The following is a 27,451-nucleotide window of genomic DNA, read 5'->3' on the forward strand; positions in this document are numbered from 1 at the left end:
CTACCCGGGTTAGTTTCTACTTTTCAGATTGTGAGGCAATAAACACTGTTAGTTTTTTTACCTTTTAAAGCCTAATCCTTTCATGATCAATTGTCTGCTTTGAATTTTTGATGACACCGTGTGTTTTCAGGAATGGAAGATTATGAATAATGCTGAAATCAAGGGGAAACTTTTGAAGTGATACAGATTTTGATCGACTTACAGGGGACACATTAGTCTACGGGTAAGATTGGTGCACTGAGGTGTCATGTTCACAGCTATACAGGTTCCATCAGGTACAAGGTAACATGGCTGAAGGCTGTACAATGACAGCATCAGCTGTGACGTTAGTTTCCCAGGAAACCCGAGTGCCTGAAAATGTGGGTGGGAGACATGCCCCAAATCTTGGAAGGGCTAAAAATTCCGTTACAGTAACAATCGATTTTCTGGGTTTTGAGTATCAGGGCAAGAAGGAACAAAATTACGGTGGAAAGTCAATGAAACTATTATTCTTCCAAAATTACCTACATATTTGAATACCTTTTTAGGTTCCGAATGAGTCCTTATGGAAATCCACTATGAGGAAGCGGGAAACTTGACCTCCTGGCTGTTTCAGGTGATCAGCTTATGTAAGGCACACCACCACAAACCTACTCATAGCAACCCAGCAGGGCGAAGGCGAACTCTAACTGCTCTGTAGTTTTCATGAGTGTAGTTCTCAGGGAAGCCTCCGTGGGAGGATTTGGAGTATTTACAACAGAAATGGAGTATTTACAACAGAAAAACTTTCCGTGCTGCGGAACGGACAACTTTCTGGCGTCGCGCATTCGTCTCACGGAGGACACGGGGCGGGCTGCGCGGTGACGTCACGGGATGCGCGGTGACGCCACGGCGTCCTGACGCTCGCCGCGCTCCACCTCCCAGCCTTCCCGGCAAGCCCCGCCCCCCCGTCTTGCTCCGCCGTCGCCAGGGGCCGCTTGTGGACAGGGTCTCCTTGGCAACCATATGCTCCGCCCCTCCGGCCCTTTAACCTTTAGGGTGTGCGGGCGCCCAGTCCCTCCTACTCTCTCCCTTTTCCCCCTCCCCTGTCCCCACCCCTGGCTCGAGGCCCGCCAGGCCGGAAGTGAAGATGGCGGCGGCCGCTGGCGCTGCTTCGGTGGAGCTGGTGATCGGCTGGTGCATATTCGGGCTCTTATTACTGGTAGGGGAGGCGCTTGGAGTCTTTCCAGTGTTGGGCTCGTGGGAGGCGGGCGGGGCCGGTTCTGCCGCTGGCCTCTTGGGGCCCCGAGACCCTCCTCGCCCCGCCCCGCTCCCAGCCCGGACTGTGGGGGCTCTGGTGCCCCGGAGGGGTGGGCGGCCTTGGGAGGGAGACGCTAGACTTCTGGTTTGCGGCCACTGTTAGTTGCTTTTCCCTGATGACGTCTAATGTTGGCAAACTTCATTGATCGGCACGCTGGCCCTTGTGCCTGACCTGAGCACAGATGGCGGTGGGAATTGGGGACCGAGAGGAGACCCTGGGGCGAGAGGGTGTGGCCGCCGCTCGGGTCCCTCCTTTTAACCTGGGTACCGAGTGTGGGACGACTTCGCCAGATGTTTTTGAGTCTCACCGGAGCTGCTGTTGATCCAGAAGGGGCTCTCTGCTCCGCTTCGAGTAGCTTCATGGTGTTTCTATCCCTGGGGTCAGTAAGTCTCCAGCCTTCTCTGCCCTTTGTGTGATTCTGCCCAGTGAGGTGAGCTGCGCGGTTCTGCCTTCCAGGTTTCAACTCCCGTCCAACCTGTAAAACAGATTTAGGGACCTGTGTAGGGATTAGCTGCTCACTGTCCTCTTCATTGCCAGTCTGAGGATGTATACCAGAAGATAGGTAATATATCAATCTCAGTGACCTTTTACTCTCGCCTATTCATGATGAATGAAACAAAGCAACCACAAAATGTGGCCTGTGATTAATGGGTCAAAGTGGCCTGGCTTTTACTTTATCTCAGTAAAACCCTTGGGTTTATTTCGGAAGTTCTGTTTCTTTTTCTCCATAGCCCTCCACAATCACTCTCTCCACTGTCTTCATACAGACCTATTGTGACTTCCCAGACCCCTGTATATTCCCTTCTTCCATGACAAAAAGCAAACAAACCACTTTAACTTTGTAACTTAAGACAGGTTCCTCCAGATCCTGCTCTGCTTACCAGGTTCTACTGAGGCACCTGACACCTATGTTTCTTAGATTGTTTTTGCAGCAGAGATTCTACGAAGGAAAGAAGAAAGTTAATTGGATAAAAATTTAAGAATGAAAACATTTTTGATCTTTTTAATTTTCTCAGAAAGTAGTACTGGCTTATGCTGGAACGTGCCTTACTCTTCTGGGGGGAAATGGAAACTCTTGGCTCTGATCTCTGCAACCAACAGATCTACTCTCAGAAGACTTTGGTCGTGTTTCTTGCCTATCGGACTCCATTGGTGTGGAAGTAAACAAAAAGAGCAAGTAGCCAGTATGAAAGTCAAATGAAAATGTCTTCGACACTAAATCAGCAGTTGTGTTGTAAATTGTATACTCAACAGCCACCGAGTCGATGAGCTTAAGGGACACCAAAGAACTGTTCCTGTGGGTTTGTGTTAACTTGCTCCCAAGGAGTGACTAGTGGCTAGGGGATCCTAGCTGCAGACCTTGCAGTTAGCAGCCCAACACATAACCCACACACCACCAGGGATCCGTTCCCTGTAAATTGTAGGTTACAAATGACATTAAAGATGGCCGTAAGGAGGACTAATACATCAGTAAGGAGTCACGAGGTGGTGGTACAAATGCTCAACTCCTTCCATTGCTGAAGGTCTGAGCGCATGCAGAGGTACTTTGGAAAAAAGCCTGGCCATCTACTTGTGAAAAGTGAGTCATTGGGGGTCCTGTGTGGCACAGTTCTCCTCTGACATGCACGGGATCACCATGGGCCCGAATCAACTCAGTGGTGTTCTAGATGAGCGCTAAGGCACGGTCAGGTTCACACCCTGGCTTCTGTGAAGGCAATGCAACAGTTGTAAACAAGGCAAATACGATCTTGGTAGTCTTATGAAAATGAGTTTTAGTTCGCAAATTCCAGGGACAGCCAGGAGTCTGCTGGACTCCACGCTCCTGCCAGTTTTCACTAAAGCATAAGAAACCTGTTTCTTATACCACATAAGGAATGTCTAGAAGGGATCGCTCTAAACCTGTAATCTAATTTGTTTACTAAATTAAATCCAGACTATGCTACCTCATTGTCAGGGTCCTCAGTTTGACTCACACCACCTTTCCTATTGCTTTTCATATTAACTGTCTACCAGACAATCTCACTTTCTATAAAGCACATTTACTTTAGTTAGAAACACAAAAGACGCGATCTACGAAATCAATATCTGTGGTTTAATAAACGGTCGTTTATTCTCATTCCTTCTTCAACCCTCGTTTTCTAAACGTTGACTGCTCATTTAAATCACCTAGGGAGATTTTAAAAACCCCAAGGTGCAAACCAATTAGATCAGAATGCTTTAGGAAGTTGGGGCCTGCTCTAATCCTTCCCTTCTATTTAACAAGGCTGTATTGTAGTTTGTTTTATAAAATAGTCCAAGATGTTATCATAGGACATCTAACAGTCCCTCCTTTTTGATAAAGTGTTCAGGCACTGTGCACAATTCTTTACATCTCATTTAATCCTTATAATCTGTGAGAGAATGGTTTGTCTTCCTGCTTTGTACACAAGAACGTTGGGTTATTTTTTAACACAGTAATTAATGACAGATAAACCCACAAAAACAAAAAACTCTCTGGGGATTTCAGCTTTAAAACTGTAAAGGAGAACTGAAACCAAAATGTTTGAGAAACTCCAGCTTGCCTGTTCTGTTTAGTGTGCACGTAACTTGTCTGCTTTCCGTAAGCTCCTTTGCTATAATGCTCATCATTTTGAACCTTATCAAACTGCAGGCCTTCCATTGTTGCAGTTCAACAACAAAAAATATTGACTGCTTTGTGTCAGTTACTGGTAAGGATCCAAAGGTGAGGAACAGATTTCAGTTGTTTTAAATTAACATTGAGTGGGTAAAATATTTTTGAATTAGCTTACCTGTTACTGTATGAAAAATGCCCGTTTTACCCAAACAACCATAAAATTAGTTAAGTCCTAATTTGATGCACATCAGCTGTTTTTATGACCAATATACATCTTCCGAACCCTAATGCTTTTCTGACTAATAGGAAGGTATGGCAGAACAGCCTGGGGCGTTTCAGATGCATTATGCTAAGCATGAAACAAACCAATACAAAGCACAATATTATAAAGACAATATAGTACATACAAACTTAATTGTGGCATTCTAGAAAAGGCAAAGGAGTCCTTGTGGTATAGTGGGTAAGCTTTTGGATGCTAACCAAAAGGCCATTGGTTAGAACCTACAAAGACCTCGACATTATCCTCCTGCAAACATTACAGTCTTGGCTTCCTTATGGTTTGGTTTTCTGCCCTGAGGTTATTTTGAGTTGTTATCAACTGGAGTTGTTATCATCAGGGAAGAGAGGGTAGTTGCCAGACAGCAGGAGGGTAGAGAAAGGATTGTACTACAAAAGGCATAGGGAAATTCCTGGTTTGAACTGTTGTGTTATCTGGATTGTGGTCCAGTAAGAGAATTGCAAGCTGTGAAACTTGTTAGTGCATTTCAGGCTCCTGAACTAGGCTGATAGTATAGAAAGGAAGAAATAAAGGTCTGTTGAAAATAGTTGGAAGGATATAGTAAGACTTTACAGTTTATTTAGAACCCAAACCAAACCATACTCACTGCCATTGAGTCAATTGCAACGCAGAATGACTGTTTAGGACACAGTGTAGAACTGCGTGCTTGGGTTTCCAAGCCTGTGAAACTACAGAATAGATGGCCACATCTTTTAACCAAGGAGCGGCAAATGTGGTCGAATTACCAACTTTTTGGTTAGCAGCTGAGTGCTTGAACCACTGTGCCACCAGGGGCCTCTTATTTTGAACATAGGTTTTCAAATTTGGTTTATATTGGCATCCTTTAAGATATTTAAAGAACTGATATATGGAGGAGCTTCACCTCCTGATTGATTTAATTATATTTGTGGAAAGAGCACAGGGTATTTGAAAACTACAGAGGTGATTTTAACACCGAGCCACCTGATTTGCAACCCCTAGAAATGAGAAATGGAGTAGAGCGGATATTCCCAATGTGTTTCCTGAACTAAAGGCAGCAGCTGCTGGGAACTTGATACAAAAGCGTACTTTCAGGCCATATCCCATCCCTCTCGAATCAGAAAATCTTGGGGCAGTGCTTAGCAATCTCTTATTATGAGCCCTTTGGGTGATTCTTACCCTCACTCAAGTTTGAGAATGACCAGAATAAAGTTCTGTCTCTGAGCTCGTCACTAGAAAGACTCTGGCAACTACCGAGTTCCTGCTTGAAGAGAGAGGCCAAGTCCATACCTGTGTACTTGCTTCATTGGAAAGCCCTTTGCTTTGCACGCATAGCCATTTTCAGTGTTTGTTTTTCTTTGATTAATGTCCTTCAAATTTGAATTAAAGTATAAATTTGTTAACTGCATGTTAAGTATTGTAGTTAATCTTTAGCTGAGTGTTTCTCTTAACTTCCATAATGGGACAGAAGCTCATTTTCATCCAAATTGTATTTGTGGTGCTTCAGTATTAGGGTAGGATAGAGTATGAGGAGGCTTCACGGAGTTCATGAGGTTTCTTTATCGTTTATTTCCATTTTCCCATGAATGTCTGATGCCCTTGGGCATATCTCCTTTGGGCTGGAGATACCTCCATGTAACAAGTATTTACTGCTAGCTAAATTTTGATGTTCTATGAAGCCAAATGATTGTACTATGTTTGACTCATATGCAATGGAGTATTGTTAAGAACTTTTCCCTTGTTGTGTGAAAGTGTCTAAGCTTACATTACATTTTGAAATGGCCCTTGAAAATCCTAATTCTGAGCTAGATTATAAGGGTGTAGGGAGTGGGCTTCCCTTACATAGCTAGAAAAACTTAGGACATACAAATAAACTGAACTGCGTATTGGAAACTTTCACAAAGAGTAGCATCAGTTTTAGGAAATTCACAGGCTAGTGACAAAACATGTCTTTTTGTCCTTTTCAGGCAATTTTGGCGTTCTGCTGGATTTATGTTCGGAAATACCAGAGTCGGCGGGAAAGTGAAGTTGTCTCCACCATAACAGCAATTTTTTCCCTGGCGATTGCACTGATCACATCGGCACTCCTACCAGTGGATATTTTTTTGGTTTCTTACATGAAAAATCAAAATGGCACATTTAAGGTAATTATAATCATACAATATAAATTTTAATTTTCAATTCTTGCCAATTAAATGTTTATTTTTGGCTCTGGGAATAAATGGGAATGACACATAGAGGCTGGGACTAATAACTACATTGGAGAACCAGAAGCAGACAACTAATATAACCAAAAAAGAAGCTTAAAAAAAAAAGGCCACTACTTTTCAGTCAGCTCTTAAGTATAGCAAGGCTAGAGGACCAAGTAGATCTGTATCACAGGATTTAAAAGTTGACAGATTTAAAGGGAGAACCACATCTTTCTCTGTGGTGGCTTTGAACTTCACAGTTTAGGAGGCTAGATTTTGGATTCAAGGTGATGGCTGAAGAGCAGCAGTTCTCAGTCTGTGGGTCATGACCCTTTTAGAGGTCCAATGACCCTTTCACAGAGGTTACCTAAGACCATTACAAAACACATATCTCCGATGGTCTTAGGAACCGAGACACTGCTCCTCTGTCCATCTCCGGGCAGGTTCGCCCACATGCAGATATGCCCACATACCAGTAACTGGTGTGGTGACATCATTGTGCCAACTCCATAACATCATACACATACAGATACAAATACAGATGTATGTGACAGGGATGGCGCATAATGTACTTAAGCGGACCAGTCACATGTGTAGATACTGTGTAGTGATCAGTTACTGTGTAGAGAGCAGCTGCTGTGTTGAAAGCAGTTACTCTGTTGAAAGCAGCTACTGTGTTAAAAGCAGCAGTGTTGGAGGTAAAAGGACACTTCATGAATTATAATTACATATTGGTTCTGTGATTTAGTCACTATGCTTTAGTTATGTTCAAATTGTAACAATGAAAATACATCCTGAATATCAGGTATTTACATTATTATTCATAACAGTAGCAAAATTAAAGTTATGAAGCAGCAACAAAAATAATTTTATGGTTGGGGGTCACCACACCATGAGGAACTGTATTAAAGGGTCGTGGCATTTAAGGTTGAGAACCACTGCCATAGAGAAAGTTTCTCTGTCAGCTCTGGAGGCAAGGTCCTTGTCACTCTGAACTTCTGCTCCTGGGTGACTTGTCATGGAGCTTGGTGTGTTTCTTCCTGCCATCTGCTTTTCCTGCTTGCTTATCCTCTCTTTTACTTCTCAACAGAGACTGGTTTAAGGCACACACTGCCCTACTTATGTCTGATTATAGGTATACTGGCTGATTAGCATAACAAAGAAAACCTATTTTCAAATACGATGATAACCAAAGACTTAGAGATTAGAATTTACAGCAAATATATTTGGGAATGCAGTTCAATCCATAACCGTTTCAGACGGTCTTCAAAACTAGGAAAGGGAATTTGCTTAGGAGCCTTCTGACATCTATCTTTGTTCTGTGAATTCACATCTTTTTCTTCTGTAATGGTCTTCTATAATAGCCTTTTTAATATTTATTCTTGATCTTCTGACATTCCTTCGGTCTTAAATAACTGAGTTTCCTTTTGGTTTCTACTTTAGGAAACAATTGTTTATAAAACCTATCAAGAACAGAGCAACTCTCAAAATGTAGAGGAATAGTTTCATAAACTGTTTTCTTGACAGTACATCAAATGCCTTGGCTGCAAGACAGTGTATAAAAACCAAATACACTAATAGTACTTGAGTGAGTGTGTATATTTTACACATATTTGTGGCTTTAAAATAGTAGCAATAGTATATTTATTGTCGCTTAAGTTTGGGTAAACAAAAGAACATTGTAGAATAAGATATGTTAAATTTCAGGGCTTTGTTAAGTGCTTGGTTACATCTAGATTTTCAGCCTTTCATTTTTGTCTGATGTTGAGCTCTTGTCCAGTTTTAAAACTTAACTGGTAATTGATTCTCAATGGAGATATTCCTGCCTTCTTGCATTTTCTTAGAAGCTGAAGGAATTTTTGTAATGTAAACAAGGATCTCTAATGGATATCATCGTTCTTAATTTGATCATCTTAAAGTTTTTCTTAAACTTCTGTATTGATACATTAGCAGTTAACTAAAGCAACAAGTTAATAGAAGATAAAGTGTGATACATATAACTCATTTGAATACTTGAATTATTGATGAAAAATTTCATATATTACATCATCTCCTGGAACTAGCTCTTTCCCATTCTCACATTTAGATCTTCCTATGTATGTACAGATGGTTGTTCCTTATATTAATTGGTATGTCTTACAAGTTGTATTTTGTCCACTTAAAAGCACTTCATAATGCCAGGTCAGACATACCTGTCTCATTCCATGATTTGCGTATATAATTATGTGGAGTTTTTTGGTTGTTGTTGGGGTTTTGGTTTTGACCATTTCTCTTGTGGACATTTAAATTATTTCTAGATTGTTTTATCTCTAGTTTTCCATTCTGTCTCTCAAAATTTTAATACCACTACTATGTTGTTTGGTCAAGAGTTTAGGTGACTCACAAATCCCTCAGACATTTGTCTTTATTCCTCTGTCCTCCTTCACTCCACCTGCTTTCCCTTACCTTTATAAAAATGTGGTGGAATCTCTATTTAGCCGCTTACAGCTTTTCAGACGCTCTATCTAGGTTTCCACGCTGCCCGCCTTCCTGCTGTGTTCTTTCCTGTTTCTTCAGGTCGCACTTTAGTTTTCGGGAAGCCAGTCCTGATTTTCATTGTAAGTTGGTGCCTCTTGCTTCTGTGTGGCCCAGAATCGTGCATCTTCTTATTGCAGTACTTAACTATAGAAAATAGTCCATTTATTTATCTGGCTCTCACTTTTTGAAGTCATGGGCTATACCTTGTTTTATTTGATTATACATACCGTATATGTTCTAGTATAAGCCGACTTTTTACCTTTTTAATGCAGTTTTTGTGGTAAAATTAGGTGCCTCGGCTGATATTCAGGTCGGCTTATACTCGAGTATGTATGGCATTACCTATAAAAACATACTTGTAATTGCTAAGCAAGTGGATGTTTCAATGTTTCTACTCTTTCCTTTTCATTCTAGGACTGGGCTAATGCTAATGTCAGCAGACAGATTGAGGACACTGTATTATATGGTTACTATAGTAAGTATCTTTCAGTTTCATTTCCTATTTACACTGCAAACCTACATGTAGAATAAAGCTACGCTTCATCTTTTCATTTTAACTTTGCACATGAGTTTTATTTTTCTACCATAGGCATTCTCATAAGTCTGAAGTTTCCCTAACCTGTACCACGGTTCTGTGGTGGTTCAGTCAGGTTACTTTAGATTTGTGTTGCCATTATGGATTTCCCACATTTAAGCTTTTTATTTAAAATTTCAGTTTTCTAGACACATTTACTGGGTGTTGACACAGTAAAGTACAGCACCCTGCGGAATTTGTAGAATCAATTTCATTCTCCTCTAACAGAGCTGGTTTAACCCAGGGCTTTTGGCTCGTTCTTTTTCTCCCCCTTTCCACTCTCCAATATTATATATAAAAGCTTTATCATAACTACCTAGATAGTTCCAATTTTTTTTAGTTAAATAGCTGCTTTTACAAAAATGTGCAAGTGCTGAGTTGGGAAAAGGATGTCATTTTAGCAATAAAGCAATATTAAGTAGGTTTCAATAGGATTTTGAAAACTGAAAAATATGTTGCTAGGCATTGAATAATTTTCAAGTTCATTGGATTTTAGTTTATCTCCTTTGGCTTCAATCACCTATTTCTATATCTAAAACACAGAGACCCATGGCATTCGGTTCCTTTGTTGTAGATTTTTAAAGGGTTTTTATGGTATTTTAAGACCATTTAATAAATGGATCTAGGGATGTGAACAATGTACGTGCGCAGTAGCGTTGGTTTTCCAAGGCGGCCTCTTAAATCATATGGAGACTTCTAAAATAGTATTATATTTTAGACTCTGTGTAAGAGAAAGTTTGATTTACCTTGATATATATATAACCAAAGAATCTACTATTAAAACATTGATAGTCCATTTTGATTTTGGCACAGCCAGATTTGGGAACTAGTGATCTAAGCCAGTGATTTCTCATAACATGCCTCATGTGCTTGTGTAGGGTGAAGTGGAAATGAGATTTATGGGAAGGAAAGGTTAAGTAATGAGTCTGTGAGACCCACTGACTCTAAATATCTTCTGTGTAAAGATTGCATGAGTATTTTCAAGACATAAGCTTTCTACTTACAAATCTCTGACATTCTTTTTTCGTTAATATCAAATGGATTTTACTAATTTTTTCTTTCAAAAAGCTTTTCAGAGAAGAACACTATTTTGAATAAGAGGATAGAGTTTGTCATTGAGGAATAGCAACTTGAATTGGACAGTGTAAAATGAGGATACAGTATGTATCCTAGCGCAGAAGGTATAAAGCAATATAATATATTATATATATATATATATTTTTTTTTCCTCTTTCCGGGGCAAGAAGGAAGAAAGCTAGTCTACTGTCTACTACTACCTGAGCAAAGGTCTTGCTTGAGCAGCTATTCCATCTGCAGTGCCATCTGACATTTGAGCCCTCAGTGGGCAATCAATTTTTTCTTTTTGGAAGCTAGCAGAGCTAGCTAGTAGATTTTAGTAATAAGGCCTTTGTTGGACGTGTCATTGCTAGAGATGTTTTCCCAGTCCGTGGGCTCTCTTATTACTCTCTTGGTGAATTCTTTCGATGTACACGTGTTTTATCTTCAGTATATCCCACTTGTTAGTTTGTGCCTCCTCTATTTGTGTCCTTCCCTGTTTCCGATAGCCCATGTATTCCCTGTGCCAAAGGTCCCAGATTTGTCCCAATTCCCTCATTGATGGCCCTGATAGTTTGGGGTTTGGTAGATGGCGTTGTTAAATAACTTTGTGGAGTCCTTCTCTGTATTCCTCATGAGGTCAGTAGTAATTGTGGAAGTGGCTTATTTGCTCTGTTTGTTAGGGTTTTCCCTTTTAACCTCAGTTTTGGGGTGTCACTTTTGGCTGGTGATTTTGTTTTTTATTGTAGCACCTTCAGCCAGGAGTATCAGCTTCTAAATGCTTTGTCCCTCGGGTGCCATTTTTTTAATGACAGCCCCAGAAGAGGCTAAAAATTATCCTCTCTATAACATGCCCGATAGCCTATTAACTCCCCCTCTCCTCCCAGCAAATACTTAAAGCCAGTAGAAAGTGCTAACAGATTTAGATGAAGAAGCTCTGCTATTGTTACATGACAGTGAGTTGGTTCTGAGTCATAGTGACTACACAACAGAATAAAACAGTCCTCGGTGCTGTGCCAGCCGCACAGTCATTTCTCTAAGCCCATTGCTGCAGCTACTGTGTCAGTCCATCATGCGTAGGCTCTTGGCTTTTCCACTGACTTTCTACTTTACCCAGCATGTTGTCCGTCTTCTTGATATTGTCTGCAGTATGCAAGATTACGTTTCACCACTCTTAGTTCTAAGGATCATTCTGGCTGTAGTTCTTCCAGTACAGATTAGTTTGTTCTTCTGGTAGGTAGTCCATGGTATATTTAATGTTCTTTGCCACGTCATTAATCAAAGGCATCAATTTTTCAGTCATCCTAATTCACTTTCCAGCATTCTCATTCTTTTAAGGTGATTGAAAATGCCTTAGATAAAGTGTGCCTTATTTCAAATTAACATCCTGGATTTAAAAAGCGATCTTTTGCAATACTTTGCTTGATTTCTTGAATGCTGCTTCCATTAGTCTTGAGCCACTGGCAACTAACTGGATTTACATATTCTGATTATTTCATATAAATGGGGTCATATGGGAGGACTTCAAAAACGTTTGGAATAACTACATTGACTTTATTTCCATTTGTTCTACTAAACTTTTGAAGCCTCTCATATAAAATAGGACCTTTGTGTCTAACTTCTTTCACTTTGTTTTGAAGGTTTGTCTACCCTTTCTCGTATATCACCTCTTCATTTATTTTTATGATTGAAGAATATTTCATAGTATATATGTACCATGATTTGTTTATCCATTCATCTATTGTTGAGCATAGGGTTGTTTCTATTGTTATTTCAAATATTAAAATAACCTATTCTGTGAAAAAAGTTCACTACATACTTACCTGCCATTTTGTTGTACTTTGGTGGCTTGCATATTGCTTTGATGTAGGAAGCTACATCACTGGTATTTCAGATACCAGAAGGTCATGGCATTAGCGTAACAGGTTTCTGCAGAGCTTCCAAACTAATAGACTTCATAGAAGGAATAGGCTGTCCACTTCTGAGGAATTAGCCTCAGAAACACTAATGAACATCAGCGGAACATTGTCAGAGAGTACTGGGAAATGAGCCCTTCTAGTTGGAAAGCACGCAAAGTATTACTGAGCAAGAGCTGCTTTCTCAAAATCGAGTACACCAAAATGACGTGGATGGAGTAAAGTATCCAGAACCTTCATTCACTGATGGGACACAATTAAAAACAAGAAGAAAATACTGCAAATACGTGGAGCTTGAAATATATGATGCATGAACCTACGAAAACTGGAAGACCTTAAAAATGAAGTGGAAAACGTAAAAATCGATATGCCCGACTGAAATGGACTGGTGTTGGCTATTGTGAATCAGATAATCATGTGGATTACTATACTAGCAGCGACAAGTAGAAGAGAAAAGGCATCACATTCATCGTCCAAAAGGACTTCTTGAACTCTGTTGAAGTACAGTGCTGTCTGTGATTGGATAATCTCTGCACATATACAAGGAAATCCAGTCAATACAACTATTACTCAAATTTACACACCAATTACTAAAGCTCGTGATGAAGAAACTGGAGAATTCTACCAACTATCTGAAATTGATCAAACATGCAATTGAGATAATGTTTGGTGATTTGGATCGATAATTATTGGTGATTTGTATGCAAAACTTGGACACCAAAAGAAGGAACAGTAGTTGGAAAATATGGCCTTGGTGAGAGAAACAAAGCTGGAGATCACATGATCGAGTTTTGCAAGACCACTGACTTCTGTATTACAGAGACATGGACATCTCCAGAAATTAAATTATTTTATCTGGCCTTTGGAGGTCCCCCTCGTATGATCAGGAACTGATGGTTCTGAGAAGGATTAGTGAAAACCAAGGCATTAGGAATTGACAACATTCCAAAGGAAATATTTCTATACACTGGTGAAGCACTGGGACCACTCACTCATCTCTGCTTAGAAATCTGGACGACTGGCCCCCTGACTGGAAGAGGTCCATACTGTACCCACTCCAAAGTAAGGTGACCCAACAGAAAACAGATACTATCAAACTGTATCATTAATGTCACAAATAAAATTTTGCTGAAGATCATTCAACAACAGTTGCCGCTGTGCACACACAGGAAGCTCCCAAAATTCAAGCTTGGTTTAAAAGAGGTCGTAGAACAAGACATATCATTGCAGACATCAGATGAATCTTGAATGAAAACAGAATACTAGAAGTATGTTTACTTGTGTTTTATTGACAATACAAGACATTCAATTGTAGATGACAACAAATTATAGATAGCCTTGAGAAGAGTGGGAATTCCATAACATTTCATTGTGCTCATGAGGAAACTGCAGAGGCCAAGAAACACTTATTTGAACACAACGAGTGATACTGCGTGGTTGAAGTAAGAAAAGTAATGTGTCAGGTTTGTATCCTCTCACTCCACGTACTCATTCTGTATGCTGAGCAGATAGAGAAGCCGGACTATATGAGGAAGAACATGGCATCAAAATTAGAGAAAAGCTTAATAACCTGTGATATGCAGATGACACAACCATGCTAGATGTAAGTGAAGAGGACTTGAAACACTTGCTGATGATGATCTTGGATAGCAGCCTTCAGTACATGTAAAGAAGCCCAATATAAAGAAGACCCAAATCTTCACAACTGGACCAATAGGAAACATCATGGTACATACAGAAAAGGTTGAAGTTGTAACAGATTTCATCTTGCTTGGATCCACAATCAATTCTCAGGGAAGCACCAGGCAAGAGATCAAAGAACACATTGCTTGAGTAAATCTGTTGCACAATACCTCATTAAAGTGTTCAAGAGTAAGGATGTCACTTTGAGGACTAAGATGCTCCTGATTCAAAGCCTGTTATTTTCTGTTGTTGAATATGCATTTGAACCATGGTGTATGTAATAATGTTGAAAGTACCTTGGCCTACCAAAATAACAAATTGTCTTGGAAGAGGGATAGTCCGAGTGTTCCTTTAAATATTCTGAGTGAGATTTATCGATAGCATATCAAGTGAGAATACTTTGTTGATTTCCATTATTGTATACTATTGCATTAATATGCTATAGTCTAGCCATTTTAATTGTGATGATCCATTGGTTATTGAAATGCAGTGAATTATTTAATAGGACTCCTCTAGCCATAGCCTTTGTTAGTTCCAACAAACAAAATTCTTGTTCCTGATGGCTCTGTGTAAGAAGGTGGGGTAGGTACTGATTGGATTACGTGATTCAATTGTGAGTGATGGCTAACCATTAATTGTGATTGCCATCCTGCTGGGTATAAAATGAGCCATCTCAGAAGCAGACTGGAGATTTCACTATCATGTAGAAGAGCGGTTCAAAAGCTGTGGGTCATGACCACTTTGGGGGTCGAATAACCCTTCCACAGGGGTCACCCGATTCGTAACAGTAGCAAAATTACAGTTATGAAGTAGCAACGAAAATAAGTTTTGGTTGGGGGATCACCACAACATGAGGAACTGCATTAGGGTCATTGCATTAGGAAAGTTGAGAACCACTGGCCTAGAGAGAAGAACCAGGAATGGAGTGTGTCCTTTGATCCTGAGATCCCGACACATTGAAGCTCTTTGATCCAGGAGGCAGCTTTGGCACCAGAGCAGCAGCAACAGCAGACCCAGGAGCCAGAACAGGATACAGAAAAGTAGACTGTCCAGCCCACAGAGCAAGTAAAGCTGAGTGCTTTGGGCCAAGAAGCTGGCTGGGGAGTAGGGTGCCTCAGGGCACCTAATTGGGGGAGCTGGAGTTGCCTGCATTCAGGGCTGAGGCTTAACATGAAGTGGCATGTCCTTTTGGTATTTATTGGCAGCCTCCAAAGCTCTGTGACCTTTTGTGTGCATGGTGGAGGCCAGCCCAAGGCTGAAGGCCTGAGCAAAGCATAGCAGAGAACAAACTCTGTCCTGACTGAACTACTATATGGAGTATTTCCCACCTGAATTTTAACCTGTAAATTTCCCTTATAAATCCCATAATTGTTAGTATTGTATGGAACTAAAGAAGAATAAGAAAGCCCAGAAAGCTTTTAATATCTCTTTTCTTAAGAACTTTTTAGAGCGTCTAAACGTACGTAGGGTATTTTCGTGCATTTAAATGTTTGTAGGTTATTTTTAGTGCATCTAAACAGTATTTAGGATGTTCCTCCTCACGCTGTTGTTGAATCACTGATAATTTGTACCTGGGTCTTTACAAATACTTTAAACACGTGGCTTAGGACTTGCTAGTGCCTTTTGAGAAGAGCACCATGGGACCTTGGAGCTATTTATCTTAGCTATATTTCTCCATCTATTTAATGGTGAAAAAGTACTATATATACTCGAGTATAAGAGGACTCAAACATCAGCCGAGGCACCTAATGTTTCCACAAAAACTGCATTAAAATGTGCTGGAAACCTCGGCTTATACACTACTATATATGGTAGTACTTGCTTCATCATATTTTGAGTCTGAGAAGTGGTAAGTACTGAATAGCTGTTAACTGCTGTTGCGCAATCAACCAGGCAGAAGAGGAAAATAAACTTTTCTTTGCTGGGGCAATGATTCTGGAAAATTAATATTTAACAAATTAACCTAGCATGTCATCAAATTTGCATCTTTATAACACTCTTGTTTGGGGGGAAATAATAATTTAAGGGAACATCAAGTGTTCAAGGGAAAATTCCACTGTCTTTTAATTCCAATTTTCCACAACCTTTTTGAAGCCCCTTCCATAGTTCCAGACCAATTTGCTTTTTTAATTTTAGGTCTATAAAGTCTGTTTTGATAACAATGTCCTGTCTTCCTCAATTCTCTTTTTACGGGAATGTATTTTTAATCATTGAATGAGTTTTTCTTTTGCTCAAGAGATTTTCTGGTCATCAAGCTTTTGTCTAGGTACTTAAGAAGTTGTATCTGTTTGCATGGTTCTACCCAATCATTTGGTAGGTGTTAGAGACATAGTTCAGAGCCATCTTTAAGCAATTTTAGTTCACCACAGTCTGTAGTTGTAATCCCATTAAGCAATAGGTTCTTTTATTTGAGTGGGGCAGAATTAGTGTAGGGTATATTTTGAATGGATCTCTTTTTGAAATATGAGAGATGGTACTAATAAGCAGGGTAGCGGTGATGGTAGAAAAATGCCAGTCCACATTAAAAGCATCCAGAGAGACGAACTTGCCTGTAAAGCCAGCAGAGAGGGAAAACAAAAGAGGACCTGATGCAAAGGTCTTAAGTGGAGAGCAAATGCTTTGAAAATGATGAGGACAAAGAATGTACCAATGTGCTTTACACAATTTATGTATGCTTTGTGATGAGAGTTGTATGAGTCCCTAATAAAATGTTTTATAAAAAACCTTCAAAAAAAAAAAAAGCCAGCAGAGAGGGAAAACCTCCCTTAAGAGCTGAGACCTTGAACTCATTCATACTCTTGGCACAAGAGACTGGGAGATGACTTTTAAAGTGTACTCCTTTATGGTATTTCTGTCATGGTACCACTGGATTATTGATTATTGATTTAAAATTCATAATGCAGCCATGTTTTTCTACCTTCTGGCTGCAACTTTTACTTGAGCCACCATCTGTCTTTTTCGCGATTGTTAAGGATGCCTTCATGTCTGTTTTCTGCTCATCATTCTTTAAAGCACAGTTGCTGGAGCAACCTTCAAAAACAGACAAACAGACCTGTTGTATTACTTACCTGCTCAGAACTCTGGAATAGCTTCCTATATCTCTCAGTACAAAAGTAAACCAAAACTTACTTCTATAGAGTCAATTCTGACTCAGAGTGACACTATAGGATAGAGTGGAACTATCCCTTTGAGTTTCTGAGGTTGTAAGTCTTTACAGGAGTGGAAAACCTCTGTCTTCTAAGGACAGCAGCTGCTGGGCACAAGCTGCTGACTCTGGTGAACCACCTAACGTGTAACCCCCTGCGGCACCACAGCTATGCCTACGTCCTAGAAGGCCTCAGTTGAACGATTCTTCTCCCACTCCGTAAACATCTCTGTGCATATCTCCTACTACCTTCCTGCAGGAAGCAAGCTTCTTAAAATGGCCCCACCTTCAAATCTGCACACCCTTCTCTTGAGCATGAGTTGGACCTAGTAATTTACCTGAAGATTTAGATGGTAAAATATAGTGACTTCCGTTTCACGTGCATTCTGCATTTTCTTGTTTGCTTGCTTTGTGTTTTGAGCTCACTTACAGATAGGCTCACATGACCAAAAAAACTGATGGTGGCTCTGAGCCAATAGCCATTGAAGAACTGAGACTCTAAGCCCAACACCCAGGAACTGAATCCTGCCAACAACCATGTGAGCAAACTTGAAAGCAGGCGCATCTGTATTTGAGCCTGACCATGACTTTTCTTCCCTGCCTGATGCCTCGCGTACAGGCTTGGAAGAAATCCTGAGCCTGAGGATGCAGCTAAGCTGCAAGTGGAATATGTGAGACTGTCTTTTTAAACCACTACGTTTTAGAGTCATTTGTTTCATGACCAAAGATAATGAGATTTTGTTGATTATACAAATACTGAAGTTTTAACCACTGTACCTGTGAATGTGTCCTTGTTTGGGGATGTCCCCCTAGAGCTAAAAGAAGGCATACTGAATCTAACTTCTCTCCTCCAGAACTGTGAAACAGCACTCTCTGATCGTCAGACCCATCCCTTTTAGGTGGATACTTTGTTGTGGAAGCCTTAGGAAATTAAGAGATTCTGCCTCTATTTTCTGAAAGCGTTTTTGAAGGATTGATGTAATTTCTTTTTTAAATGGACAGACTTGAAGAAATACAAATGCGTGGTATTATTTCTGAGAATATTTTAAATAATATTTAATTCCTTGTTATAGGGCTATTCAGATTCTCTATTTCTTCTTGAATCAGTTTTGGTAGATTTTATCTTTCTGGAAATGTATCTACTTCATCTAGCTGTCTAATTTGTTATAAAGTATTCATAATATTATTCTCTTAGAATCCTTTAACAAGGAAGCTTCAAAAGGTTTGTGAAAAAATTTCATTTTCAGTCCCAGAGCTCGGCGAGCTGCGGCTCAAGGTGCGCTCAGAGAGGTCAGGCGACTTGGCCCGGGTCGCGCCGCACGGGCACCGCAGGAGGCCTGGGGCATCTCGGAGGGCTCCAGAGACTCTGCGTGAACCTCGGGGCCACAAAACAAAAAAAAGAAAAATTTCATTTTCCCCATGAACTTTTTGAAGCTCTCTTGTATAAGGCCATTGATATATTCCTTCTTTACTTATTTTGAATTTTTTTTTTAATCAAAAGGGAAGAAATTTATTGAAGCCCATACGGGAAACCCTAGGGGGGCCCAGCATACCCTACTGTGTAGGCATGCCCAGCAAAGAGTTATACCATTCACTGTACCCCCATGTCCCAGAGGGACTCCCCTTGAGCCAAGAACAAAAGCCCCAGGACTGGCTGGGGGGGGGGGGTCAGGGGAGACGACTTATTTTGAATTCTTTTGCCTCCTTTGTACTTTCTGTAGTCTGCCTAAAGTTTTGTCCGTTTGATTGATTGTTGTTTTCTTCTCCCCTAATCCTCCTAACATACTTTTGATTTTATTCCGTATTGTTTTTCTGTTTTCTATTTCATTGATTTCTACTATGTCTTTAGACTCGTCTTTTGCTTTTTCTCTTTACTTTCTTTTTTTTCCTCCTGCTTGCTTGAGTTCAGTTTGCTCTTGTTTTTCTACTGTCTTAAGGAAAAGGCTTAGGTACTAGAGATGCCTTTTCTGATACAGAAGTGTAAAGCTACAAATTGTCCTCTAAGCATTAAGTAACAATTTTCTTCATGAAAACGAACACAGAAATAATCCCAAGAAAATGTAGGTTAAATATATCCTAAATGTACCCCCTTTCCAAATTGCTTTACCACTCCATCACTTCTGACAGCTACTACCACCATCTCTCCTTAGTGCATGCCCTTAAGTCCTCCTAGGGTTTTGCAGTTTACGGCAATGGCCATTCATAACTCACAACATAAAGAAAATTTCTCATGTCTTGTGGATGCTTGTAAGTCCTGAATCAACATTCAGATATCTGTCTAGAGGATCCTCCTTGTTCCCAAGAGTATAGAGCAGGGTCCTCAAACTTTTCAAACAGGGGGCCAGTTCACTGTCCCTCAGACCTGTTGGAGGGCCAGACTATAGTTTAATAATAATTAAAAAAAACTATGAACAAATTCCTGCGCATAGCTTATTTTGAAGTAAAAAACAAAATGGGGAAAAAACACCTGGCAGGCCGGATAAATGTCCTCGGCGGGCTGCTTGTGGCCCATGGGCCGTAGTTCCCTGATGTAGAGGCTGATGGAATCAGGTCCAAGAACCAGCTGCATGATCCTAAGGTTGTACTCCACTGGAACTCTCACTGATAGTGAGATCCCGTTCTGCTTCTCAGGCTCATTACATATAGCAGATGGTAATCTAATGAATCCTGTTAACAGTTAATCACAGGTGAATTCTATTAGTACTAATACAATAATACACCACCACCCCCCCACACCCCGCAGTGCAGGAAAGGGGCATTTTGTGGGAGTACAGAGACTGGCTGGAAGAGCCACATTAAATAATTTACTGCTTCTACACACAGTTTTAGGTGAATGCTACAAAGCAATAAATATTTGGATATTGTGGATTTTTATTCACATGACCCATGGTAAAAGCATTCATCTGCTAATTGAAAGGCTGGCGGTTTGAGCCACTAGTGTTTCATGGGAGCTTTCTCCCAGGCAGCTAAAGTCAGTTCTAGACCTCTCTAGTCTTAAATAAATTGGGTAAACTGCTTCAGGTGTAGTTTCAGTTCGGGTCTTTATTTTCATCCAGTTAATATTTTTTCCATTTTACCTTTGACCTGTGGATTATTTAAGTGTGCTGTATAATTTTTAAATATTTGTGATTTATTTCTGTTACTGAATTCTAACTTAATTCTGTTATGATTGGAAAGCACATTTGTATAAATTAATAATCATTTACAATTTATTGAGAATTATCTCATGGCTTAGCATATGAGGGATTCAAAATGTGGCAAAATTTCAGTCTTCTGATTTGTTTTTCTGTCAATATAGAAAAATAGGTACTCAAATAGTTGGTGATTATTGCTGAATTATATGTTCTTTTTTTTAATTAATCTGTGCAATGATTAAGAATTCACCTGGAGGAGGAGTTTCTAGATAATGTAATAGGTGTTCCACCCCTAGCACATGAAAGACTTACCGTATATACTTGAATATAAGCCACCCCGAGTATAAACCCAGGTACCTAATTATTACCTGGGAAACCAGAAAAACTGATTGACTCGAGTATAAACCTAGGGTGGGAAATGCAGGATGTGAATTAACACAGAGGCCAGAGGGGAGAGACAGAACGCAGCCACAGACACATCCTTACCAGTTCAGCGGGGCTTTGGGCAATCATCCGCGAGATGTTACACCTCGCTGGGGTAAGCCAAACCCCAGTTTTTCAGCACGAGTATATACTTATACACGAGTATATACTGTAGTCATCAAGTTGTAAAGGAAGAATTAAAGAGGTTTTTGTTTTGCAGCTGACATAAGACCTTACAGGTAAAAATTATCACAGAATCTACATAAAGACATACAGGACTATTAAACAATTTTAACAAAGGCCACCCGATGTAAGATTAATGTACAAGCTAGAAATGACCATTCAAATAGAAGGAAGTAATTCTATTCAAAAAGCAAGAAAATAATACCCTCAATGAGATAGGCCGACACCTTGGCTTCAGCAATGCGCTGAACTGTGGCAAGGACCATGAGGATGCCAAGGGACCAGGCAGTATTGCATTCTGTTGTCTATTAAGTTGCCATGAGTTTCAATCATCCTGATGGCACCTAACAATACTGTACAGCCAACCATTATCCAGCTTTAGAGAATTTCCATTACCTCAAAAGGATGATGCATGAAAGCTTGCAATTAATCAATATCAGATAGATGCCAACAACTGATCAGCTCTAAAGGTTTGCATTTTCTGGATATTTCATACACATGAAATTACACAGATGCTGTCGTATGCTTTTTTTTTTTTCAACCTAGCATAAAGTTAGTGAAACTCTGAAAAAGGTCAGATCTTATTAGCAGAGAGAACCGAGTGGAGACGTCCTGTGGAGCAGAGATTCCTGCCCAGTGAACCTCTTGGATCCAGAAGACTGAGAAGTCAAAGCAGAAGCAGGAGACAGACCTTGCAATAGAATGGTGCCACAGAGCAAGGAAAGCCGAGTGCTTTTGAGTAGGAGGTTGTATTGTGGCATGGATGCTTCTGGGCACTCAAACAGGGAAACTGGAGGGCTTGAGCTGAATGCCTTGAGCTGAATGCCTTGGTTGAGGCTTACAGTGGAGTGATATGCCCAGGCACCTTTGGGCATTTATTAGCAGATAACACAGGAACTATTGTGTTTTTATTTGTTGTTGTATCCTCGGCTCCTAGGATTATGCATGGGATATATCAACAGTGGATATTTCTTGTGTGAATACATTTTTTTCCAGGATTTTTTCCCATTTCCATTGTGTTAATAATGTGAATTCTAACAATTCTGGCTTTTAACAAAAAAACAAAACAAAAAGCCATACTGGATTTGTTGCTACCTTGTCTAGGATTCTGTTTAAAATTAGTTCAGGGATAAGATTGGTTTGGAATTTTCCTGTATTGTTTTACTATGGTAATCAAGACTGTTAATTTCATAAAATAAGTCGAGAAGTGCTTTCTGTACTCTGGAGACTGCTTTGGACCAGTGATTATGATTCTATTTGCCTATAGCCTGCATACAGATTACTGATGACTAGATAATAGACAAGTGCATGGATGTTTATACCGCTATTTTCAGTGAGTTACTTGTAGGACTTCTGATTTTTACCCTGCAGCAAAGCTTTGTTGGGGTAGAATTCACAATATTCATCTGAGAGTACATCCATTATCAGATGAATCAGTGGTTTCTCTGATTGTTGTTGCTGTCTGGTGCCCTTGAGTTAAGTGGCAGCTCATAAGGACGCTAAGTATGATTGTGCCACCTTCACAATGGCTGCTGTGTTTGGGCCCATCGTTGCAGCCATTGTGCCGCTCCATCTTGTCGAAGGTCTTCTTCGTTTCTGCTCACTCTCTGGTTACTCAAGCATGGTGTCCTTGTCCAGAGACTGGTCCGTCTTGATGTCCGAAGTAGGACATAGACTTTCTCCATTCTTGCTTCTCAGTAGTATTCTAGCTTCAGTTCTTCCAACACAGATGTGTCTGTTCTTCTGGCAGCCCCCAGTGTACTTAACATTCTTCACCAACACCATTCATTCTAAAGCATCAATTCTTCTTCAATCTTGCTTATTCATTGTCCAGTTTTCACCTGCATCTGAGGTGCTTGAAAACATCATGGGCTGGGGCAGACACACTACAGTCCTCAAAATGACAGCTTTCCTTGTTAACATTTTCAAGATTTTGTAGATTTGTCCAAAGCAATACTTGACTGGGTTTTTCTTTTTTTATGGGCATTGATTGAGGATCTAAGTAAACAAATCCATGACAATTTCAATATTTTCTTTGTTGTAATTTGGGTCCATTTGCAGGGAGTTTTGGTTTTCATTATGTAGTCTTTCATACTGGCCGGCGTGATCGATCTTCATGCTCAGATGAAACAGTGCTGCTATGTAGAGAAAGCGAGAAGGGGAGTGTACTAGGAAGACAGCATTTCTGTCAGAGACTTGATTATGCCACCATTTCCAGTGGCAAAAGAATAAAGTCTGTCACATTCACCACCTACAGAAATGGCCCCAAGCACTGAGGATAGTTTAGAAATGAAGAGTTGGGCTCCTCCATTCCTGTTACACGGAGAAGATGCGTCTCCTAGGAACAGTTGTAAAACAAGTGGCTTAAACAGCGCAGTAGTTCTCAGTCTCACATGAAACAGGTCTTGAGGATAGGCTGCTGGGCTGAGAGGGTGGGCCCACGGTGCTGTAACGGCGTTAGATCCTTTCTGCTTGCTCTCCATCGTCCTTCCGCACATGCCTTCTGTCTAAGGGTTATCGCAAAGTCCAAAGTGATGGTTCCAGTTAAGCTTTGGCCCAAAGAAAGAAAGAGGAGGGGGCAGGGGGAGCAAAAGGGCATTACCAGCTAAAAGAAAAATGAGTGTTGGATGTGAAACTAGTGGTCGTGACCCCAGATTTCTTCAGTGATAATTTTAGAAGATATTTAGAGTTCCCAGACTTTCTTTACACTTTGACCCTTAAAAGAAAATGTCTTTAAAAAGAACTAATTATACCATCGTAATTTTGACTGTTATTTTTTGACATAGTTTTTTGATTTAAAGGTTAGCTATTTTCACTTGTCATCAAGAGAAATAAAGTATGTCTAACTTTTCAAGAGCTTATTGTATCTTAGCTAAGTGAATGTTACTGTGCTCTAGTTCAGTGGTTCTCAACCTTCCTAATGCTGTGACCCTTGAATACAGTTCCTCATGTTGTGGTGACCCCTCCACCTCAACCATAAGATTATTTCTGTTACTACTTCTTAACAGTAATTTTGCTACTGTTATGAATCGGGTGACCCCTGTGAAAGGGTCATTCTACTCCCAAATGGGTCCTGACCCACAGGTTGAGAACCACTACTCTGGTTGAAAGGTGTGTAGTTGGTAGAGGTAGATTTTTCTTTTATATATATTCACACATTTTAAATTATGGGAAATATGTATTCTGTATCACTGTTTTTATATATTGCCTTTTAACAGTTGATGACTCATGGCTTACTTATTTTTGCCAGTTCTTAATACGTTGTTTTTAAAAAAGAACTTGTTTCGTGAGAGTTTATTTTGCCAATTTCTGTGGCCATGAAGTTTTAAATATTTTTCTTAACATCTTTTCTTTGATGTTAGTGGGTCTATTAAACCAAGTAGTCCGTTTATCTTTTATTTACTAGCAGCAGTCTTAACAAAAACATTTAGAAGTAAAAGCATACTTTATAAAAATGTCAGAATTTGAGAGTGTCATAACTGTTGGAGCTAAGAATAATTTTCCTTGGAAAATAGCTTTCACTTTGAAGTAGAGCTTTAAAAGAAGCAATTTCTCTGTTTCATGACAGTGGTGGCAGCATTTTTTTCATTTAAAGATATATAATCTAAATTTGAAATTCAAATGTATCTGAAACACATGAAAATGTTAATTCAGTTTGTTTAGCTTAGTATTTACCATCCAAAGGAACAAATCGCCACGAAGTTGACTGAGAAAAAAAATAATCAGATTACAAGAAAGATAACTTTAAAAGTATGGTGTCAACGTGGTGCAGAAGGGACCAGTTATCAGACATCAAAGGGCTAAAAATCATCTCAGTGAAGACAAACGTGTGCATAAGCAAATGTGGTGAAGAAAGCTAATGGTTCCTGGCTATCAAAAGATATAGCATCTGGGGTCTTAAAGGCTGGAAGATAAACAAGTGGCTCAGAAGCATCAAGTAGCCATCTAGCTCAGAAGCATCAAAGCCCACATGGAAGAAACAGACCAGCCTGTCTGACCACAAGGTGCAGAAGGGACCAGTTATCAGACATCAAAGAACTAAAATCATATCAATGGGTACCCACCTCCCTGGTACGATCATTGAAGACAAACGTGTGCGTGAGCAAATGTGATGAAGAAAACTGATGGTGCCCAGCTAACAAAAGAGATAGCATCTGGGGTATTAAAGGCTCAAAGATAAATAAGTGGCCATCTAGCTCAGAAGCAACAAAGCCCACATGGAACTAACACACCAGTCTGTATGACCACGAGCTGTCAAAGGGATCAGGTATCAAGCATCAAGGAACAAAAAATCATATCATTGAAAATGTGGGTGAGTGCAGAGTGGAGACTCAAAGCCCAATGGTAGCCAGCCGGACACCCCTTATTGAAGGGTTGTGGGGAGGAGATGAGCTAGTCAGGGTGCAGGGTAGCAACGATGAAGCATATAACTTTCCTCTAGTTCTTAAATACTTCCTCCCCGCCACTATCACGATCCCAATTCTACCTTACAAATCTGGCTAGACCAGAGGATGTACATTGGTACAGATAGCAATTGGAAACACAGGGAATCCAGGACATATGACTCCTTCAGGACCAGTGGTGAGAGTGGCGATGTCTGGAGAGTGGAGAGAATGTAGAGTAGAAAGGATGAACTGATTACAAGAATCTATGTATAGCCTCCTCCCTGGGGGAGGGACAGCAGAGAAGAAGGCGGGGGGAGACGTCAGGCAGTATATGACAAAATAATAATTTATGAATGATGAAGGGTTCATGAGGTAGGGGGAGTGGGGAGTGAGGGGGGAAATGAGCAGCAGATATTAAGGGCTCAAGTAGAAGGCAAATGTTTTGAGAATGATGATGGCAACCATATGTTCTTGACACAATGGATGGATGTATGGATTGTGATAAGAATTGTGATAAGAATTGTACAAGCTCCCAATAAAATGATTTTTAAAAATTTAAATGTAATTGATTTTAAACAGAAAATATTGTAATAGGCTCAGTAAAACATAATAATGACATCTATTTATCTTATTGTCTAATGTATTTCAGTGAGAATATTGTTAGTAATTGTTAGAGTGCATTTTTTCAAGAATAATTACAATTGAAAATTAATAAGAGAACATTTCATATAACTTCTCTGTAAGAATTTTAAATTACATTATCATTCATTAGTGTAACAAAAAATGTATGGTGTCATACAAAGATTTCAGAGCAATTGTTTGCAATCTACTTTGAGTTATGAACTACTTAGGGGATATTAAATTCTCTTCTGAGGCCTGTTTATTCATTGTTTCCTTACCCCCCAGTGCTGATACCTAGAAACTTTCTGTTTCTGAACACGTCTAGCCTAACAGCAATCCATGAGAACATCTGTCGGTCTTCATTCTAGTTTCCCTTTCTAGTCAGTAGCTGCTTCAAACACTTTTTATATTTGTCTTACAATAGATTAGTTTTGTATTTCTGGAATTGATGTTTAAGTTCAGTCATAGAGAATGTGTTCTTGTGTCTACTTGTTTCATTCAACAGAAGGTGTGTGAAATTCATCCATTTCTCATGTGTCAGTAATTCATTCTTTATTGTGTGATATTCTTATGTGTTATTGTGTGATAATCTTATGTGTGATTGTACCACTATGGATTGTTTATTTTCTGATGGACATTTGAGCCATTTCTAGTTTTTAACGTTGAGTTAATGTTCCTGTTAACATTATTTTATTGTTGGCAGAGAGTTGACATAGCACAACTGATGTTGCTTAGCTCTCACATATCTTCAGGAGGACTTGCTTGCATGGTGCTCAACTCTTGGGACATTTCCTATCTTACTGACTAATCAATTGTTTTCATACCATATCAGCTTGTCCAGAATGGAAAACATGCCTTTGGGGTGTCTCTAAATTTTGAAATTATGACTGGTCACTGAGAGACATGTACAATATAGCCAACCCTGAGTAAATAAACACCTAGCACTCTGTAACCTAAGAGACTCCTTTGGGCAGAAATACTCGGCATTTATTGCTCCATTCGTTGCTCAAGAAAGTAGTACATTCTGTGCAACTTGTGTGAGTGAGGACTTTGAAAGCCTGCATTTGGTTCCCTCAAGACTCTGCATCTATCTGGTTTCCTTTCTGATTTCCACTCTGTATTCTTTCACTGCAGGAAGTCCTAATCATGAGTGTAACTGCCTCTGATTCTGGAAGTTCTCCTACCAAATTAGTAACTTTTGTTTGGGACTCATAAGATAATTGTCTATCTATAATTAAGAGTTGCTGAGTCATATGAGAAGTGTATGTTTATCCTGATGAAAAATTACTAAGCACTAAGTAGTCTTCTACAGTGTTGCACCTTTTTACAGTCCCACCAGTGTAAGCTGTTATACGTTCATGTACAGCAATTCCAGTGTAAGCTGTTATACACTCATGTATAGCAATACCAGGTATTGTCAGTGTCATTGAGTCAATTTTGACTCATAGCGATCCTATAGGACAAAGAAGATTTGCT

At 39.9% G+C, this 27,451-nt stretch overlaps 1 protein-coding gene across 1 annotated transcript in view; it reads left to right on the top strand.

The window, feature by feature from the left end:
* Positions 1–901: 901 nt before the first annotated feature.
* The window catches only part of LMBRD1 (LMBR1 domain containing 1), a 93,814-nt gene continuing 67,264 nt past the window's right edge, over positions 902–27,451 (top strand). The window contains exons 1-3 of the mRNA XM_075554925.1: positions 902–1,180; positions 6,117–6,293; positions 9,270–9,330. Of these exons, the coding sequence (XP_075411040.1) occupies positions 1,109–1,180; positions 6,117–6,293; positions 9,270–9,330 (310 nt within the window). The 5' untranslated portion in view covers positions 902–1,108. The remainder of the gene's footprint in view (positions 1,181–6,116; positions 6,294–9,269; positions 9,331–27,451) is intronic.

This window comes from Tenrec ecaudatus, chromosome 7 (genome assembly GCF_050624435.1).
Source record: "Tenrec ecaudatus isolate mTenEca1 chromosome 7, mTenEca1.hap1, whole genome shotgun sequence".
Classification (NCBI taxonomy): domain Eukaryota; kingdom Metazoa; phylum Chordata; class Mammalia; order Afrosoricida; family Tenrecidae; genus Tenrec; species Tenrec ecaudatus.